Below are 21,207 nucleotides of genomic sequence, written 5' to 3'. Positions count from 1 at the left end.
GACATCCTTTTACTTTCATTTTTGTCTCTCACACAATCAGACTTGCATAGCAATTAATCATACATTAAAAAATGTTTTTAAAATGTGTTTCATGATGCAGACAAGATGCGCTCCCAATTTTTAGAGAATAAAAGAAATTCTACTTACTCAGTGCAAAAGCATATAGAAAGTGTAGTCTGAAGGAAGAATAAAACTTGAGTTTCTATGGTCTTGGCAGGAGGAAATGACAGGGGAGCTATCGATAATGAGGGCAGAGCATCTTCAGCTAGAACAATTCTTAGCCCAGTCTCCATAAAATGTCAATCAAGGGGCACCCGGCTGGCTCAGTTGGAAACACGTGACTCTTTATTTTTTAATGTTTGAGAGTGCGGGTACGCATCGCGGGGGGGGAAGGGCAGAGGGAGAAGGAGACTCCCCACTGAGCAGGTAGCCCGATGTGGGACTTGACCCCAGGACCCTGAGATCATAACCCAAGCCAAAAAGCAGACACTTGACTGAGCCACCCAGGCGCCCCAGAACACATGACTCTTGATCTTGGGGGCTTTAGTTCAAGCCCCACGTGGAGTATAGAGATTACTTAAAAAAGCAAAACAAAAAAACAATTTAGGGGCACCTGGGTGGCTCAGTCGGTTAAGCATCTGCCTTCGGCTCAGGTCAAGATCTCAGGGTCCTGGGATCAAGTTCCGCATCGGGCTCCCTGCTCAGGAGGGGAGTCTGCTTCTCCCTCTCCCTCTGCTCGTGTTCTCGCTCACTCACTCTAATAAATAAAACCTTAAAAAAACACAACTTAAAGAAAACGTCAATCAAGAGTCCAGTTCTAAAGGAGAAAAGAGCTCCTCAAAAAACAGCACTATCGGGGAGTCACAAGCCTTGATGTTTTCAGTGAGGCTGCTTAAATGGAAAACACCTAGAACCGTTTTAGGTTTCTTAATCATTAGGGGCCAAAAATCCTTTCTCTTTGCATTTAGTTCACTATTCAAGAGTTTGCTTGATTCAAAAGATAAGCAGAATTTCCGCATGGTTATCTCAACTGAGATGTTGACACTGGGTGAAGTTCCAACGAGTTGTTTTCTTTTAGGATTTCAACTAGATTTACAGAGTACGGACTCTGTAGCGTACTTGACATAAACCTGGGTGGTTGGCATTATGTCCATTTTATAAATGAGGAAACTAAGGTTACATAATTTGCCTGAAGTCACAAAACAAGCAAGTAGTACATCTGAGATTCAAATCCAGAAATTCTGGAATAACAGTCTTTTTTTAAGATTTTATTTATTAGGGCGCCTGGGTGGCTCAGTCGTTGGGTGTCTGCCTTTGGCTCAGGTCATGATCCCAGGGTCCTGGGATCGAGTCCCATATCAGGCTCCCTGCTCAGCAGGAAGCCTGCTTCTCCCACTCCCCCTGCTTGTGTTCCTGCTCTCGCTGTCAAATGAATAAAATCTTTAAAAAAAAAAGATTTTATTTATTAGGGTTACCTGGGTGGCTCAGTCGTTGGGCGTCTGCCTTCGGCTCAGGTCATGATCCTGGCGTCCTGGGATCGAGCCCCGCATCGGGCTCCCTGTTCAGCGGGAAGCCTGCTTCTCCCTCTCCCACCCCCCTGCTTGTGTTCCCTCTCTCACTGTGTCTCTCTGTCAAATAAATAAAATCTTTAAAAAAAAAAGATTTTATTTATTAATTTGAGAGAGAGCTCGAGTGGGGGGGAGGGTCAGACAGAGAAGGAGTAGCAGACTCCCCGCTGAGCAGGGAGCCCAACTCGGGGCTTGGTCCCAGGAACTGAGATCATGACCTGAGCCAAAGACTGACACTTAACCGACTGAGCCACCCAAGCGCCCCAAGAATCTACATTCTTAATCATCATATTCTAATGGCTCCTGAATTAAGTTCAACACACACACACAAACATCGTTTCAATCTGAGTCAAGAGACTTGGATCCTGGTGCTAGCTCTGTCTTTAATAAGTTGTGGAGAGCCATAATAAAGGCACTCTGAAAATCTGAGACTGTCTTCCCCACCTGTAATATGGGGCTGGACTCAACCAGTAATTTCCAGATAGTGCAGAAGGGGGCATGAGAGGGTGATACTTTGTCCATTTCAACTAGACTGGACTTTTTTGGAAAATGTTCTGCTAGAAGTAAAGGGATGAAAAATCTTTGGAACAAAAGTTTCTTTCTTGGAGTGAGATTCCAAGCAGTCTAACATCAAGAAATCCTTGAAAGCAGGGCGCCCGGGTGGCTCAGTTGGTTAAGCATCTGCCATCGGCTCAACTCATAATCTCAGGGTCCTGGGACTGAGTCTCACATCAGGCTCCCTACTTGGTGGGGGGGTCTGCTTCTCCCTCTCCCTCTGCTCTCCCCACCCCCGGCTTGTGCTCTCTCTCTCAAAATGAATAAAGCCTTTTTTTTTTTTTAAGATTTTTATTTATTTGGCAGAGAGAGACAGACAGCGAGAGAGTGGGAACACAAGCAGGGGGAATGGGAGAGGGAGAAGCAGGCTTCCCACTGAGCAGGGAGCCTGATGCAGGGCTCCATCCCAGGACCCTGGGACCATGACCTGAGCCGAAGGCAGACGCTTAACGACTGAGCCACCCAGGTGCCCTGAATAAATAAAATCTTAAGAAAAAAAGGAGGAAATCCTTGAAAGCATGCCAGGTATATGTACACACACAGGTCTATTTTCCTAGGGGAAAAGATTCAAGGCTTTCATTAAATATTCAAAGTACTTGATTATTCCAAAAAGGATTAAGGACCTATAAAATTCTTCTTCTGCTTTATATTCTTAGAGCAAACAGTCAATCCAAATTTGTAAAGCACAATGGAGGAAACCTGCATTTCCTGATTAGGAGCCAAATGTCATTACACAATGATGAGTAAGACATATTAAAGGTAATCACAGCTTAATAAACTGGAGGTCTACAACTGCTACTTGAAACTTGCTCTTATAGACAGTTAAAGTGAGATATCTCATTTGGAACTAGCGTGTATCTGACACGTGGTATGTTTTTAACATGAATCAAGGAAAAAAGCCCCATCACTAATTATATATAAAGTATTTATTTTTATGCACATATTTACCTACAAAATTTACAGAAAATCAAACAGTGCCGAATATATAGAATACCCTCTGATGACTCTGTAGGAGCAGAGGGTCTTATTGCTGCAGTTTCGAGAATAAAATCTTACACAGGTGAAAGCCAAGATGAACACAGTTAAGTTAAATGGTAGCCTTGTTAAAAAGTTTTTGTCCTGTGAGTGAATTTTCAGCTTTCTGTTAAGTGGAATTTAAAAGACTGCTCATGAAATAATTTAAACCTTTTCAAAATCTTCTAATAAACAGGTAAAAGGCACCTCCAGTTCTTTAAAATATTTACAGCAATCCCAATAGTTTAAGATTAAGGGCAATTATAGTACAGGCGGCTAAAATGCATACACAGTATGTCATCAGCACTCTCGGAACAGTGAGAACTGTGGACTCTAGTTGGGGGTGCCGCTCCCAAGCCAGCCCATGATGGCGCGGCCGATTGCACCCGAGCAACACCACTCTAACGGCACGCCCACCACGGCTAAGATGCAATGGTCTCAAACGAGGACTATCAAATTCCCAGACGGTACATAATTTATACCTAAACGTGGATATTCAGAAGCTTTTGAAGTGTTCTTAAAATTATTAAAAAAATATAAAGTATATTTAGCATTGAAGGAAAAGAACAAACTGGAAATGGTTACCACGAGAGTGGCTGAAGTTCACTATCTGGTTTAACAAGAATGGTTTCTCAGAACATCTACTGATTTCTCACAACATAGTGGAGATGAGTCTTCCTCAGTTCACACTCAATCCGACGTTTTTCTTGCATTATGATTAAAACAGAGGGGTGGAAGAATGACAGGCACAGCTATGTGAGACAGCCGGGTTCAAAGAGCCGTGGGGACGGCAAGCATGCCCCTACGATACTGTGCAGGAGAACAAAGTCCGCAGGACGCTTCCCTCTTTGACATTGGCATTGATTTGCTATTTACAGTAGTTTGCAAAAATACATTATAAAAACTGGATGAGGTTCTGTTGCTAAGTTTAACTTAGTAACGTACAGACATACTTCATCTGCAAAAGTCTCTGCAGGGTCTGAAGTACTAAAGTGACAGTAATACTGTATGTAACACAGATAATCAAGGTACCAGCACGGGCGAGGCCAGTCACCATCATTGAGACCATCTGGGTAAATATTGCACACTTCTTGTCAGCTGTTGCTATGACCTTCACATATCCGACTGTAAAAGGAATCCTTTATGGCTTTTTGCTGTATCACTTATTTGAAGAAAGGCTGTTTTAGGTCCCATAACAATGAGTGCAGATTGTCACTGAACATGAGGCCTAGGTTTCAAAATGAGTTTTCCTGTCTGTAAAAATGGGGGGGGAAAAAAAGTTTTTTCAATACACAGTTCCATTAAAAACATCACCACCTATCCATAAACCTTGACGTACATCTGAAGGGTACCAGAACACCCCTCTATATGAAGTAAAGGTTAAGCAATTAATAGTTATGTTTTCAAAGTTTTGTGTGGAGCTTTCTTCCTAAAATCTTCGTTACTTTTTTTTCAAAGATTTTATTTATGTATTAGAGAGAGGGAGCGAGCAGGGGGAGCGACAGGCAGAGGGAGAAGCAGCCTCCCCGCTGAGCAAGGAGCCTGATGTGGGGCTTGATCCCAGGCCCCTGGGATCATGACCTGAGCCGAAGGCAGATGCTTAACCGACTGAGCCACCCAGGCGCCCCTAAAATCTTCATTACTTTAAAACAATCTATTTGATGAACTCCCTGTCCACTGGCTACCTAAAAATCTGCCAATCAATCCTATGAATAAAATCCCAACATGTATAAATTCATGCTCCTTGTCAAAGGAAGTTTATAAAACATAAATAAATGTATTTGAGCAAAAACATTTTTCCTTTACCAACATTAAATTTTTATTTCCAGGTGAAAATGTAAACCAATGATTGAACATTAGATACTTATACACTGCTGATGTTTAGTGTTAAGTGGATACAACTCTTGTAAGGCCAACTATTTTGTTTTTTCAAAGTAAGCTCTAGGGATGCCTGGGTGGCTCAGTCAGTTAAGCGTCTGCCTTCAGCTCAGGTCATGATCCCAGGACCCTGGGATCGAGCCCCACATCGGGCTCCTTGCATACCAGGAGCCTGCTTCTCCCTCTGCCTGTTACTCCCTCTACTTGTGCCCTGACAAATAAAGTCTTTTAAGAAAATGAATAAACAAATAAATTAAGCTCTAGGGGCACCTGGGTGGCTCAGTCAGTTAAGTGTCTGCCTTTGGCTCAGGTCATGATCCCAGGGTCCTGGGATCAAGCCCCACATCGGGCTCCCTGCTCGGCGGGAAGCCTGCTTCCCCTCTCCCACTCCCCCGCTCGTGTTCCCTCTCTCGCTGTGTCTCTCTGTCAAATAAATAAAATCTTTAAAAAATATTTAAAAAATAAAGATTTTATTTATTTATTTGTCAGAGTGAACACACAAACGGGGGAGCGGCAGGCAGAGGGAGAAGCAGGCTCCCTGCTGAGCAAGGAGCCCGATGCAGGACTCGATCCCAGGGTCCTGGGATCATGACCTGAGCCAAAGGCAGACGCTTAACCGACTGAGCCACCCAGGCAACCCTCAAGTGTCCAACTCTTGATTTTGGCTCAGGTCATGATCTCAGGGTCACGAGATCGAGCCCCACATCAGGCTCCGTGCAGAGTCTGCTTAAGATTCTCTCTCCCTTTGCCCCTCCCCCTGCTCGTGTGCTAACTAAAAATCTTCACACACACACACACACACACACGTGTGCACCACATAGCCACCACCCAGATCAGGCTACAGAACATCACCCCCACCCAGAAAGTTCCTCCACTCCCCTTTCTGGTCAATGGCAGCCCCACTCCTTACATAGACATAACCTCTTCCCATAAATTTTGCCTGTCTCTGGCCTTTAAACAAATGGAATCATAGACTATGTGTTCTTCTGCATCTACTTCTTTCACTCAATGTGTTTCTGAGATTCATCCATGTTACTATGTTCCAGTAGTTTGTACCATTTTATATTGTTATTACGATAAAAAATATACAGTATTCCACTGTGTGAATAGACCGGTATTTGTTTTATCCATGGTTTAAATCTATTTTACACTTTTAAATTACATGAATAAGACATTAATGTAATCTCATTATTAAAAAATCAAATACAGGGGCACCTGGCTGGCTCAGTCGGTGAAGCATGACTCTTGATCCTGGGATTGTGACTTTAAGCCCCATGTTGGGTATAGGATTACTTAAAAACAAGCAAACAATTTAAAAATTTTTCAAATATAGGTAAGCTAAAAATCCTTCCTTCCATCTATCTGAAATTCTAGCCCTCTTACAGAAGCCAGTTTTAGCATGAATTCTTCCAGATTGTGTCCTATGTGTTTACATTCACATATATAAAAAATAAAAATCTGATGTTTCTGAGCTGCCTGACTCGGTTGAGCATCCAAATCTTAGTTTCAGCTCAGGTCATGATCTTGGGGTCGTGAGATCAGACCTGTGTCAAGCTCTGTGCTCAGCGGGGAGTCTGCTTGAGATTCTCCTCTCTCTCTGCTCCTCCTCCCCACTCTCTCCCTAAAATAAATAAATAAATCTTAAAAACAAATCTGGTGTTTCTAATGTGCTAAAATATCTGAAGGTAAAACATACCACTTGGGATTTGTTTCAAAATAATCTGATGGAGGAAGGTGGGCAGGGGTACACATGAAATTAGAATGGCCATGAGCTCGTTATTGTTGACACTAACCAATGGGTACACAGTTCATTATACTCTTCATTTTTTTGGTCTGGAAATTTTCATAATTAAAACTTTTTTGGGGCGTCTGGGTGGCTCAGTCGTTAAGCGTCTGCCTTCGGCTCAGGTCATGATCCCGGAGTCCCGGGATCGAGCCCCGCGTTGGGCTCCCTGCTCGGCGGGAGGCCCGCTTCTCCTTCTCCCACTCCCCCTGCTTGTGTTCCCTCTCTCGCTGAGTCTCTGTCAAATAAACAAATAAAATCTTAAAAACTTTTTTATGGATAAAGAAAATGTGACACACACACACACGCTGGAATATTTAGCCATAAAAAAAAATGAAATCCTGCTATCTCCAACTACATAGATGAAGCTAGAGAACGTAATGCTAAGTGAAACAGAGAAAGACAAATACTGTATAATTTCACTTAAATGTGCAATTTAAGAAAAAACCAAAACAAGCAAAGAAAAAAAGACAAATCAAGAAACAGACTCTCAACTGCAGAGAACTGATGGTTACAGGAGGGGAGATGGGTGAGGGGATGGGGGGATGAGGCAAACAGGTGATGGGGATTAAGGGGTGCACTTGTCATGATGAGCACAGGGTGATGTATGGAAGTGCTGAATCACTACATGGTACACCTGAAACTAATATAACATTGTATATTAACTATACTAGAATTAAAAAGAAAATGGTACCAGGGGAAAAAAACTTAAAAAAAAAAAAAAAGATAGCAAACTGAGTGTATCGTTTGGTAATTTACTTCTTGCACCAAACATGTCTTGGAGATCCTTGCATGCCCGTATTTACAGATTTACCTATGGTTTCCTATGATGTGGCTATACCACAGCCTCTTTTAAATACCATTCCCCTTGTTTTGGGAAACATAAAACTGGTTTCCATTTTTTCCCTACTGCAAAGGATGTTGCAATGAACGACCTCATACCTGCCTCCCTTGTGTGTATGTGATGGTCCCCACTGAGGGTAGATGGAGAGAAGTAGAATGGTTAGGTCATGAGACATGCCAATTTTACATTTTATAAGAATGATGAAAACTGCCCTCCACCATGACTATCCCAGTGTATATTCTCAACAAGCAGTGCATGGGTTCATCTACTTCACCACAGTACTGGACTTTTAACTTCTGCCAATGTGAAGGTAGGTAAGACAAATGAAAACTCAGTTTAGGGGCGCCTGGGTGGGTCAGTCAGTTAAGCATCTGCCTTGGGTTCAGGTCATGATCTCAGGGTCATGGGATCGAGCCCTGTGACGGGCTCCCTGTTCAGTGGGAAGTCTGCTTCTCCCTCTTCCTCTTATTCCCCCGCACCGGACCGCCCACTCATGCTTATTCTCACTCTCTCTCAAATAAAATCTTAAAAAGAAAAAAAAAGAAAAAAAAACTTAGGTTTACTGTGCATTTCCACAATTACAAATGAGGCTATTTATATTCCCACTTCTGTGATACGACTTAGCTTTTCCCACATTTCAAATGTACTATTTTTTTAATGATTTTTTAAAAAATATTTTATTTATTTATTTGACACAGAGCGAGAGATCACAAGTAGGCAGACAGGCAGGCAGAGGGAGAGGGAAAAGCAGACTCCCCGGTGAGCAGGGAGCCCTATGCGGGGCTTGATCCCAGGATGCTGGCACCATGACCTGAGCCAAAGGCAGATGATGCTTAACAAACTGAGCCACCCAGGCATCCCCCTTTTTTCTACTGATTTTTTAACAGGTCTTTAAATATTTTGTATTCTATCCTCTATTAGATATCTTACACTTTCTTCTTCTTTTTAAATTTATATTTTTCAGTAACCTCTACACCCAACATGGGGTTCAAACTCACAACCGTGAGATCAACAGTCCTATGCTCTTCCAAATGAGCCAGCCAGGGGCCCCACAAATACTTTCTTCTAATCACCGCTCATTTTTTGCCTTTTGCTGTACAAAATTTTCAAATGTTGGTACAATTAAAGGTATCCAACCTCTTCCATTATGGCGTTTTGTTTTGGGTCTTAAAAAGAAGTTTTTCTAGCAAAGATCATAAACATATTCATCTCTCTAGGGCACCTGGGTGGCACAGTGGGTTACACATCCCAACTCTTGGTTTTAGCTCAGGTCATGATCTCGAACCCCATGTTGGGCTCCACACTGAGCAGGGACTCTGCTTGGATTTCTCTCTTCCTCTACCCTTCCCCCAACTCATGTATGTGCGTGCTTTATTATTTATTATTCTAATACATAAATCTTAAAAAACCAAGAAACATTCATATGTATTTTCTTCTAATATTTTAATTATGGAATGTCTTTTTAAATATATTTAAGACTTTATGTGGAATCTAGTCTTTTTAATTGATGCAAAGCAGAGAACTACATTCACCTTTTTCCAAATGAAAAGCCAATTGCCTCAACACTATTAGCCCATTTCTTCCCTTTTGACTTGAAATACTATCCTTATCCGCTAATTTAAAAAAAAAATCAAAGTGTTTAGTCTTTATTCTCTTCATTGATCCAGTGGCCTTCCTGGCTTAGTATCTTTTTTTTTTTCTTCTCTTTATTCTAATTTTCTATACTGGGTTAAATATTATTTGATAGTTTTTTAACCTGAAGGTAAAAATACCTTTGTAAGTAACATAAGCGAAAAAAACCTGTGAGATACTCTTAATATATCAATACAGGATTAACTTTTAAAAACACAGTTGGGGGGCGCCTGGGTGGCTCAGTTGGTTAAGCGACTGCCTTCGGCTCAGGTCATGATCCTGGAGTCCCTGGATCAAGTCCCGCATCGGGCTCCCTGCTCGGCAGGGAGTCTGCTTCTCCCTCTGACCCTCCCCCCTCTCATGTGCTCGCTCTCTCTCATTCTCTCTGTCTCAAATAAATAAATAAAATCTTAAAAAAAAAAAAAAACCACAGTTGGTTTATATGTGCATAGTCTGTCAATTAATTTGAGATCTAATTTAAAATCCTACATAAATGGCACCTGGTGGCTCAGTCAGTTAAGTGCCTGCCTTTAGCTCAGGTCATTATCCGGGGTACCTGGGATCAAGTCCCGCAACAGGCTCCCTGCTCAGCGGAGAGTCTGCTTCTCCCTCTGGCCCTCCCCCCCCCCACTTGTGTTCCCTCTCTCTCAAAAATAAATAAATAAAATCTTTTAAAAAATCCTACATACCGAATACCATGAGATAAATAACAGTTTACAAATTTAACACCCAATAAGCCATTTTTGGCCAATAAGAACCACTGTATATTGAATTTAAGACGGCTTTAATCATAAGACATATCATGATTTTATGTCATTAAGAAAGATTAAACCGGGGTCACCTGGCTGGCTCAGTGGTAGAGCATGTGACTCTTGATCTCAGGGTCATGAGTTCAAGCACCATACTTGGCACAGAGCTTACGTGCTTAAAAAAAAAAAATATATATATATGTATGTTATACTCTCAACTCTACCAGTTGAACTGTAGGATACTACAGATTATTAGATGCATCTCAATTTCTGAGATGTAAATATGGCTCTTAGGATCAATACTATAAGGAACATTTCCCACTATTAAGCCATGCAATTTTTTTTAAAGATTTTATCTGAGAGAGCGAGCACAAGCAGGGTGAAGGGCCGGGGGAGAAGCAGACTCCCTGCTGAGCAGGGAGCCCGATGTGGGGCTGGATCCGGGGACTCCAGGATCATGACCTGAGCGGAAGACAGATGTTTAACCGACTGAGCCACCCAGGTGCCCCACGCAGACAATTTATTAATGTCTGCTTTATTTAAGCCGAAACATGTCAGTCCTTTCATGCACGTCTATAATTTTCTAATGTAAAAGATACTCACATCATCACAAGACATATTGTATTCTGCTAATACAGTTCGACATCGAGCAGCTATACTGAAAAAAATGTGGTCAAAGGAAAATTTATCATATGAAGAATAAGCTTTTAAAACAACACCTAGATGATCAAGAAGGTGCTTTAATTTCATTCAAAGAATAAAAGTCAATTCTGGTAAAGGATACATTGATGGTGCAACGACCCTCTTGTGTATTCCAGCAAAGAACAAGCCTATTAGAGTGATACAGCTAATGGTGAAAAACGGGTGATTCCATAATGATGTGAAGAAGGACACCTGGAAAAGAAGAGTTTGAAATATAAAAATGTACAAAATCTCAGAACAATACTAATTCTTACCTCCCCACTTATGCATAAATATATGTCATCTGAAATATGAGGATTTGAAGAATTTAAAATAATCCTACTTCTGTTTTGCTGTTCCATAAAAATAAAAATATATGTTCCAAATCCTTAATGTAGCAAGATAATATAGCAACATTCCTTCCATTCATTTCAAAGACTTGAACCATTAAAAATTCATTCTTATAATCAAAAACCATCCTACTGAACACTTCCTGGTAAAAAAAAATTTAAAAAGCACAAGATTGGGGGGCACCTGACTGGCTCAGTTGGTAGAGCATGTCTCTTGATCTCAGTGTTATGAGTTCGAGCTCCATGTTGGGTGTAAAGATTACATACATACATACATACACACGTACATAAAAGCAGAAGACTGTAAATTCCACAAGAGTAGAGACACTGTCTTGTGCATCTCTGTTCTCCCAATATCTGAAATAGTGCTTGGCAAACATAGGTACTCAATCAATACTGTTGAATGAGTGAAGATAAGGTCTCTGATCTGAGAGTCAATGAAAACACAGGTCAAAAGTGATCTAGTTACTCTGTTAAAAACCTTCCTTGTAAGAGTCGGGTAGACTCTGCCATTCATTGCCTGGTCCCAGTCTAACCATCCCCTGCTGTACCCACACACACACAAGGTATTCCTTCCCTCCTCTCCTACGTGGCCTCGTAAGATTCAGTTCCAGTATCATCCTCCCCTCTCTGTGGACGCAAAAAGTAAATTTGGTTCTGAAGCTACTGAGATTATTTTTTAAAAATATTTTATTTATTTGACAGAGAGAGAGAGTACAGCAGGGGGAGCAGCAGGGAGAGGGAGAAGCAGGCTCCGCTGAGCAGAGAGCCCGGCGTCGGGCTCGATCCCAGGACCCTGGGCTCACCTAAGCCGAAGGCAGACGCCTAACCGATAGCCACCCAGGTACCCTGAAGCTACTGAGATTTAAATGGCCAAAGGACACTCAAGCAGGGAAAGATGATTAGTACCTACCTATAAGGAAGGGGAGTTTAGGGGCACTTGATCCTGGGGTTGTGAGTTTGAGCCCCACATGGGGTGTAGAGATCACTTAGATAAAACTTTAAAAAGGGGGGGTGCCTGGGTGGCTCAGTCAGCTGAGCATCCAGCTCTTAGTTTCAGCTCAGGTCATATTCTCAGGGTTGTGAGATCGAGCCTCATGTCGCACTCAGCTGGGAATCTGCTTGAGATTCTCTCTCTCCTTCCGCCCCACCCCCCGCTTGCAGGCTCACTTTCTCTCTCTCAAATAAAGAAATAAATCTTTAAAAAAATGAGCGTTTAAGAGAAACAAAGAGCTAATTTCAGATCTGGGCATAATCAGATGATAGCAGGAAACAAGACAATGTGAGTACGTAGAAACAAGAGTCCAGGATCCAAGACTGGAACAAGAGTGGGCACTGAAGCCAGACTAGTGGGGAATAGCACTGTAGTTTAAAGAAGGAAAGATGTGTTTAGAGTCTGGAAAAAGAAATCAAACGGACTAGGAACTAAATGGGAGAAACAGAATTAATCCAAAGGCATCTATACTCCACTCTTATACCAAGAGATGCATACAAATTTCAAGACAGAGAACTAAATTTGCAAAAAGCACCAGGTAGCTGGCCTAGCATGCTGTTGTTAAATAAGTTTGTCAAATGAAGAAACGAGAGGCTGAAAACATCAGGAGAGAAGAAGCTCCCAGAAGGATGAAATTCTGAAAAAAGGTTAATATTCCAGAGGAATGTCTTCTTAAAACCTTCAAGGACAGTTTAATTCCCACAGGCCAGCTAGATTTCATGCGGCCTGCACAATGTAACCACATATAATGTCTTATGCGTTAATTTTAATTAGACCAGTCAACATCAGCCTTCTTTCCTCCATGGCAATAATCAACTGCATCTAAATACCATTCAGGCATTCATGTATTTTCCAGCTTGCTCTATTCCTTCTCTCCTTGGGTTCTTCCAGATAGTCATGCACTGGCTTTTGAGTCTGCAACTTCTGCTACAGACAATTGCTGTTTAAAACCCCTATCAGCTTTGAAGTTATTAAATACTGAAATAAAGAGTTAACCCTTAGGCTAATAGTTATATTCTCACCTAATTTAGAAAATTACATTAACTACAGAGTTTTGGGCCTATTTCAAATTACATTTAATTCTGTGTTTTATTAAGATCTCAACTAGCTAAAATCAGCTTATATTTTTCCCAATTAGAAGTCAGATTCATTTCCCAAGATAGGCTTTTCCAATCTTCTTGCCAGTCTCCTCACTCTTCCCCTGAAGATGAGCACCAAGCACAGCCCTAAGATCTGACTTTTATAAATGAACACACAAGAGAGTTTCCTATCTGCCATAAAAACCCCTCTGTTAACATAAAATTCCATCACCAACGTCCCTTACCTCCTATTCTTTTATATCTCCACCCCAATGGATAAAGTCAGGGAGACTACATGCTAAATAAATCCTGGCTACCTGAATTGCCATTTGGACTGCTGACAAAAGCTTCGCTATTAGGTTTTTCTTCTGTATAACCTAACAGATTATAAATAAAGCGACTGGAAGTAGTCTACCTAATTAATAGTTGAAAAAGGGATATGGGTTTGAGATTTGAGAAAATTACAACATCATTATTACCTAAATAAAGCTGCACTGAGGCAAAAAAACTTCACTGAAAAATTGGGAGACTACTGCTTCTCTAATAAAAAAAAACCTTAGTTTGAAATTAAGGCACAAGTTAGTAGAAAGCAGCAGAATTTTGAGAAACATGCTATCAGATTTGATCAAAGGATGCTTCGAGAAATAACATTATGAAATCTTTTATTGCATCTGGTATAGGGATGTTCTTGTACAGTGCCCAGTGGGAGCTCTCTCAGTGTTTCCTATATTAAATTTCAGGCAGGAAATTTTTTTTTTTTTAAAGATTTTTTAAATTTATTTGAGAGAGAGAGAATGAGAGAAAGCACATGAGAGGGGGGAGGGTCAGAGGGAGAAGCAGACTCCCCGCTGAGCAGGGAGCCCGATGCGGGACTCGATCCCAGGACTCCAGGATCATGACCTGAGCTGAAGGCAGTCGCTTAACCAACTGAGCCACCCAGGCGCCCAGGAAATTTTTTTTAAAGATAAATGCGAAGAACAAAATCTCTGCTAGCTTATGGAACTCATACATGTGTTCTTTTCACAGAGAGGAAAAACAATGGAACTAGCTGTGACTTTATTGATTAGGTAACACAGACTAATTTATAACTCAGTTCTGGCAAGTGTGGTGGCCCACATGGCCTTGTCTGTGACCCAGTTTCCTTCCTGTTTTTGACCCTCTAGTCTAACCTTTTCTTTCCCCCCCGATCTTGACGTTTTATTACATTAAAATTTTGCTGTTTTATCATATTTCCTGCAAAATCATTTCAAATGCTTTGTGGGATGACCAAAGTACTACCAAGATAAGTCATAGAAGAAAATGTTATTTTGGGTGCCTGGGTGGCTCAGTGGGTTAAGCGACTGCCTTCGACTCAGGTCATGATCACAGAGTCCTGGGATCGAGTCCCACGTCGGGATCCCTGCTCAGTGGGGAGTCTGCTCCCTCTGACCCTACCCCTCTTGGGTCCTCTCTCTCACTCAAATAAATAAATAAAATCTAAAAAAAAAAAAGAAAGAAAATGGTATTTTATAATTTTTAAAAGCTGGCACAGAAGATATTAAATGAACAACGGAGATGACAATTTTTACACTGAAATATGTACAAACTGTGAATATGAAATGTAAAAAGATATATAAGAAGTTCAGAAATGAATGAGAAGTAGTGTAAGGGGGTTATTTCTTAGGCCTTTTCCCTGTAAAAGATACTTAATCTACAACAGACAATCAAAATTTTTCTTAAGCAAATTAATGTAAGGCATATATTTAATATAATGATCGGTACCACTACTAGTAATAATAGGTAGCATTTAATACTTTACAATGAACAAAGCACTGCTACATTATCTCATTTAATCCAGTAAAGATTTTAAATAAAAACTTCTACCTTTTGTGTCTCAGGATCTATTAACCAGTTCCAGGCACCAGTAGCTGTACAGACAGATACCACTATAAGCAGCACTGATGAAAGATAAACACGAAATTAGTAAGGAATTAACTGTTAATAAATTTATACTAATACCACCAGTTCCCAATCAATGACAGCCAAAGGATGCAGCACTTTATTAAATAGAAAATGCATTTGACTGAGGAATTAGGAAACCTGCTGTACGACTTGAGGAATTCTCTTAAATACTATGAACCTTAGTAAGTGAGGATGATACTGTCCCCATTATTACTTTAGTGAGAACTTACGAAGATAAATGAAATTAAGAGCAGCAGGAACTTTCGATGTGCTCTGTGCTGATTTTGCAGATCTTATAAATTCAAATTAAAAATCAAAAAAACACCTCTCATTTTCTACCATAAACAAACCAAACAATGACTCTTTTATGAATGCACTGAGAAATCCCGACTAGAGGATTCTGCCTTGCAGACAACTGCCTGCTGTTGAATTAAACAACGGCTGGTGTCAAGAACGTGGAACACACCAATCAGTACCAAGTTTTCTTCAGAGACTTAAAGGAAGATCAGGGTAGGAATTACAGACGGTAGAACTCAGAGAAGTTTTTCTCCCCATTAAGCTAGAATTATTTTAGGAATTCTAAATAGATCCTAAACAAAACTTAAGAATGAATGACACAGAGCGCCTGGCTCGCTTCGTTGGTGGAGCGTGTGACTCTTGCTCTCAGGGCTGTAGGTTCAAGCCCCACGTTGGGTGTAGAGATTACTTTAAAACCTTAGGGACACTGGGGCAGCTGGATGGCTCAGTTGTTGCGCGTCTGCCTTCGGCTCAGATTGTGATCCCAGGGTCCTGGGATTGAGCCCCTTGGCGGGCTCCCTGCTCGGCGGGAAACCTGCTTCTCCCTCTCCCACTCCCCTGCCTGTGTTCCTACTCTCCGTCTCTCTCTGTCAAATAAATAAATAAAATCTTAAAAAAAAAAAAAGAATTTAAAAAATAAAATAAAATCTTAGGGACGCCTGGGTGGCTAGGTCGGTTAAGCGGCTGCCTTCAGCTCAGGTCATGATCCCAGGGCTCTGGGATCGAGTCCCACATCAGGCTCTTTGTTCAATGGGGAGCCTGCTTCTCCCTCTGCCTGCAGCTTCCCCTGCTTGTGCTCTCTCGCTCTCTGACAAATAAATAAAATCTTTAAAAAAATGTTTTAAAAAAATAAGTAAACTCTTAAAGAAAAAAAAATAAATTAAAAAAGGAATAAATAGTACTACTAGAAAATAAGAAAGGGGCACCAAGACCTAGTTAATATTCTGGATATCAAGGTATTGTCCTTCAGTTAGGACACATACAGTTTTAAAATATAAAAATCAAGATTCACAGAGCAATAGAAACGTAAAACTTTATCTAGAATTCCTTGCGATATACTTTTAGAATAGGCAAATCACAGGAAAACAATTTCGTTTTAGTTATTTAAGTATAGAATCAAAATTTCAAAATGACGTTCTCAGCTCAGAATAGACTAAACTCAATTCCTTATAATGCTGTATTTCCAATAAGAAACAGTCATCCTACGTGGATTTTTCTTTTGGAAAATGAAGCAAAAGCAAAATCAAACCCACTGGCAGGGACCTCATACACAAACTTTTGACTGGTACATTAACCAAACTGATGTCATTTATATGTAAGCACTGAGATCATGAATCACAGAAAAAGTAAAGTACATTCACTATAAGATACCACAGCATCATACACATTTTAAAAGATTTTCAAGTAGCAGTGAAATAAGTTTTTAGGGGTAATTCCTCCCTTAAACCAAAGAATCTGAAAATATCATTACTTGTAAATTCTGACCAACCAGAACTCTCGCAGCATACAAATAAAACTTTGCAGACGGATCTAATAAAAATATCATGAAAAATCTTGACACAGAAAAAGACTCCTAACGTCAATAGTGCTCTCTGGTCCCACAAACTGAATTACACTTTGAAATAAAACATGTTTTCAACATGTGCTGTTGTACTTCCCTCTTGGCAGGAATTAAATTTTAGTAATACACATCCAAGAAACTAAGACTGGTCCCAGCATAAGTTAGCAAAGCATTTTGTTTGCTGAGGTCATCACATGTGCATTTATTTGTATTTCCTAAATATTTCCACAGGGCAATAACCACCCTTCTTTCAAATCATACTGTGTAGTACTCATGACATTTTGAACAGTTATAATGCGAATTTATTACAATAGGCTGCAAAGCAACATAATCATGCTCTGCTAAAATCGACCAAGGGTAATTTCATAACTTTTGCAAGTATATGTTCAATATGATTTTCCTCAACAGAACTTTATTTTGATAGTTTATAGGCAAATTGTAAAACTGCTAAAGAACCTCCTGAAATTATTATGTGTGTCGTTTATCAATATTGTAGTACTTAATAAAAAGAAGTGCATGGGGCGCCTGGGTGGCTCAGTTGGTTAAGCGACTGCCTTCGGCTCAGGTCATGATCCTGGAGTCCGGGGATCGAGTCCCACATCGGGCTCCCTGCTCGGCAGGGAGTCGGCTTCTCCCTCTGACCCTCCCCCCTCTCATGCTCTATCTCATTCTCTCTCTCAAATAAATAAATAAAATCTTAAAAAAAAAAAAAAGAAGTGCATGTATTTTAATGGAAAAATGAAAATCAACCACATGAAATACTGTTCTTTTAGCATGACCAGTTCCTTTTCTTTAGGATTTCTTTGGTTGGGGTGCCTGGCTGGCTCAGTCGGTAGAGCCTGCAACTCTTGATCTCAGGGTTGTGAGTTCGGGCCCCACACTGGGTGCAGAGATTACTTAAAAATAAAGTCTTGGAAAATTTTTTCTTTAGAATGCACTGTTTACAAAGTTAAATTTAAAAATTGTCAAAACAAAAGGAAATCTTATGGTTTAGTAAAGTGTTTGTTAGTAAAAGATTTTACACAAAAGCAAATCATTGCCAGGCAGGGATAAAAGTATCAATTATCCGTTTATTTTCCCTTAAAGAAACATTCAAGAACTTACTTCTCCAACGTCCAGTGGCAGGTTGCAAACAATGAATATATTCTGTAAGTCTCCTCTCAAAAGCCTTGAGATCTAGGTAAAAAGATTTCAATTTTCCAATTAGCCACTCTTACTAGTTTGCATCCATTAAGATGAAATTTTAGATACTCTAACTGTTTCAGGTCTTACACACCAACTTACATGTATCACTGCACTGTTTACTTCCTTTACTATGACAGCTTTAAGCACTTGACAAAAACATTAGGTTTCTTTAATTCCAATTTCACATTATAAGGAAACTGGCTGGTTCACTTTTAGAAGCTTCGTAAAATGGTATGTGGAAAATCAGCAGCAGCCTCAGCCGGCGCCAAAAGCTAGAATTTTGGGGGTTGCAAATAAAAGGATCAAAATCAGGTCGAGTTTTAATTCTGTTGGAACCAAGAACTTTCTATTAGACAACGTATTCCCTAACATCAAAGTCTTCGAGGTCTGTTTGACCGCAATGACCCGATTCCGATTTCTAGCCCTTATGTTTAATTAATGGCTACGCTTTCCGTCTGGGCTTACTGGATTTCTGATTCGGCTAACGGGTGGGTGTGGACACTCCCCTTTCCTCCCACAGAATGGGTTACAGGTGATCTTCGGGGCACTACCGGAGCTCAAGCTCGGAGGCCTTCTAAAAGGGGCGTCCAAGGTGCTCCTGAGTGAGCAAGGTGGGCTATCATTCCACAGTTGCGTCTTCTAAACTTTAAAAGGAGATCAAGAGGCCCTCCCTTACTGTGGCAGTTAACTAGAAACCACAACAGGAATGAGGATACAACTCCCGGGGTTATCGAAATAAAATAAAGTGAATTAGCATACACAAAGCGCAAAATGCTTGCCAATGAATAAAAGACAAAGTAGCCCAGGCGAGGGGCTCCCGGTCGGAGCCGGGGGAATGGGAGAGCTGAAGCAACGTCCCCCAGCGCCCGCGGAGGCCGCGCGCGCCGGAACCAGAGTCCGGCCGCCTCCGGCCGCCCCTCGGCCCGGCCCCCGCGGCCCCCGAGGTCCCGGCCCCTTCAGTCCATCCTTCGCGGCCTCCTCTCCCCGGGGCGGGGTCTCCGCGACTCCAGCCCCTCCAGAGCCTCGCCGGCTTCCGGGAGGAGCCCGGGACTGCCCGGGCGACCCAGGAGACCCACTCTACCTTCCGCCTGCTCCAGCGAGTTCATGTCGGGCGGCAGCTCCGGTCACCGCCGCGGTCCCGTCCGCATCGCAGCCCCGCGGCCTCCGCCCGGCCCGCAACGCCAACTCCCACTCTAACGGCTTCCCTCCGCCCCTCCCCGTCGCACCGCCCCTTGCCTACACCCGCTACGTTCATTGGGCATCTCTGCCGGACCCCACAACTAAGACGGCCTTCTATTGGTTAGCTACTGCACCGGCCTCGGGGCCTAGCGTTGGACGGTCTGCCGGAGGGACCAAGAACTGCCGGCGGCCGGGCTGGTGTAACTCTGGCGCCGCCTCCTGCCCCGGGGAGGAACTGCAGCCTCTCCGAGCCAGCTCGCTCAGAAGTATATTCTTCGTTTCCTGTCTGGTTCTTTCGTTCCTCAAATATTTGAGCGCCCTTTATCTTCCGGGCAGTGTTCTGATCGCTGACGAGGAGTACGGAAAGGAAGGAGCTAGCTCGCCCCTCTAGGATTCAACGGAGTACAGAACTAATTAGAGCCCAAACCATTGATTTAGGTTAGATTACCTCTTTCTTTGATAACTAAACTCCTTAACCCATTTCTCCCTTGGTTACTTTTTTCTCACGTTACCCAATTTTCCCCAAGTTACCAACTTTCATAAATCATAAAGAAGGCAAACAAAGGGCGCCTGGGTGGCTCAGTTGGTCAGGCGACTGCCTTGGCTCAGGTCATGATCCTGGAGTCTCAGGATCTAGTCCCGCATCAGGCTCCCTGCTTGGCGGGAAGCCTGCTTCTCCCTCTGACCCTGCCCCCTCTTATGCTCTCTCTCTATCTCATTCTCTCTCTCAAATAAATAAATAAAATCTTAAAAAAAAAAAAAAAAGAGTGCTTACTCCCAAGAGTGGTTTGGGCAATTAAATGAGACAATAAGTATAAAGCTTGGCATGTGCCTAGCACCCTGGAGGAGAGCCACTATTTAAAAAAAAAAAAAAAAAAGGCAAACAAAGTATGAGCCCCAGTACCTAGAACTTAAAAAAAAATCTGTAAAGTACTGACTACATTTATATTTAGTCAAAATGCTTCTTGTTTATTTCCTTGTGGTCATTCATTCATTCAAGAACTATTTATTGCACGATGTTCTAGGCACCGTATTTTATCAGGATACAGTTATGAGCAAGATAGAGGAGATTCCTGTCCTATTATAGCAGGCAATAAACATACAAATAAGTAATGCAACTCTTGATCTTGGGGTCCTGAGTTTGAGTGTGGCGTTAGGTGATAGGCGTACAGTTTACTTAAAAAAAAAAAATGCAAATAAGTAATTGCTTTCAGATAAAGATAGTTGTATGAAGGAACTAACAGGGTAATGCCATACAGTGAGCTAAAGGAGGGGTAAATAAATTTAAGCCCTAAGTCAAACTATCAATTTTCACTTCTTGCTCAATGCTCCATTTCTCCATCTCCAAGTCTTGTTCATCACCTCTCCCTTTGGCACCCAGCACTGTTAGAGAATGGTTATTGAATATCTGTTATAGGCTCTCCTGGGCAAGATCCTGGGGAGATGAGGAGTGAGGCAGACTGATGAATAGGACAAGTACAACGTATTGTGATAAATGGGAGCTTTGCTAACTTGCCTTCAAAAGAGACCTGTTGGGGCACCTGGCTGGCTCAGTAGGTGGAGCATGTGACTCTTGATCTCGGGTTGTGAGTTTGAGCCCCCACACTGAGTGTAGAGATTACTTAAATAAATAATCTTAAAAAAAAAAAAAAGCCAAAGAGACCTGCTAACTGCAGGTCTTCTGTTTGCCTGATGGGGTATGCAAGTTTCTAGCAAGAGCCTGGGACAACAGAAGGAAGACCAAGAACTATCTCATGGGTGCTCCCTCTCTTCTTTCATTTTCAACTGTGCTCAAATAAATATTGAGCGTGTCTTTGAAAGGGTATACATTCTTAGCTTGTCACCAGCATCTACGTGCATGGATTATGGGGGTTAAGAGGCAGTAAAGGAGGAGAGGAAGAAAATGGGCCTCATAGT

At 41.7% G+C, this 21,207-nt stretch overlaps 1 protein-coding gene across 1 annotated transcript; it reads right to left on the bottom strand.

The window, feature by feature from the left end:
* Window positions 1-3,036: 3,036 nt before the first annotated feature.
* Window positions 3,037-19,310, bottom strand: CNEP1R1 (CTD nuclear envelope phosphatase 1 regulatory subunit 1). Its single transcript, XM_044922167.1, has 6 exons — window positions 19,193-19,310; window positions 18,031-18,102; window positions 14,991-15,064; window positions 10,808-10,917; window positions 10,627-10,681; window positions 3,037-4,391 (listed from the first exon to the last, which is right to left on the bottom strand). Exons 1-6 carry the CDS (start codon window positions 19,215-19,217, stop codon window positions 4,350-4,352), a joined length of 378 nt encoding a protein of 125 aa, XP_044778102.1. The 5' UTR covers window positions 19,218-19,310; the 3' UTR covers window positions 3,037-4,349.
* Window positions 19,311-21,207: the final 1,897 nt, after the last annotated feature.

This window comes from Neomonachus schauinslandi, chromosome 16 (genome assembly GCF_002201575.2).
Source record: "Neomonachus schauinslandi chromosome 16, ASM220157v2, whole genome shotgun sequence".
Taxonomy (NCBI): Eukaryota; Metazoa; Chordata; class Mammalia; order Carnivora; family Phocidae; genus Neomonachus; species Neomonachus schauinslandi.
Note: the sequence above shows the minus strand (reverse complement) of the source record. Positions and strands in the feature narration are given on the sequence as shown.

Excerpts from the sequence above, each read along its gene's own strand:
- CNEP1R1 (XM_044922167.1), bottom strand. The coding sequence starts at position 19,217 with ATGAACTCGCTGGAGCAGGCGGAAG. Across the intron at positions 18,103-19,192 it reads CTCGCTGGAGCAGGCGGAAG|ATCTCAAGGCTTTTGAGAGG; the intron begins GTAGAGTGGGTC and ends CTTTTTACCTAG. Across the intron at positions 4,392-10,626 it reads ACAATATGTCTTGTGATGAT|ACAGGAAAACTCATTTTGAA; the intron begins GTGAGTATCTTT and ends CCATTTTTACAG.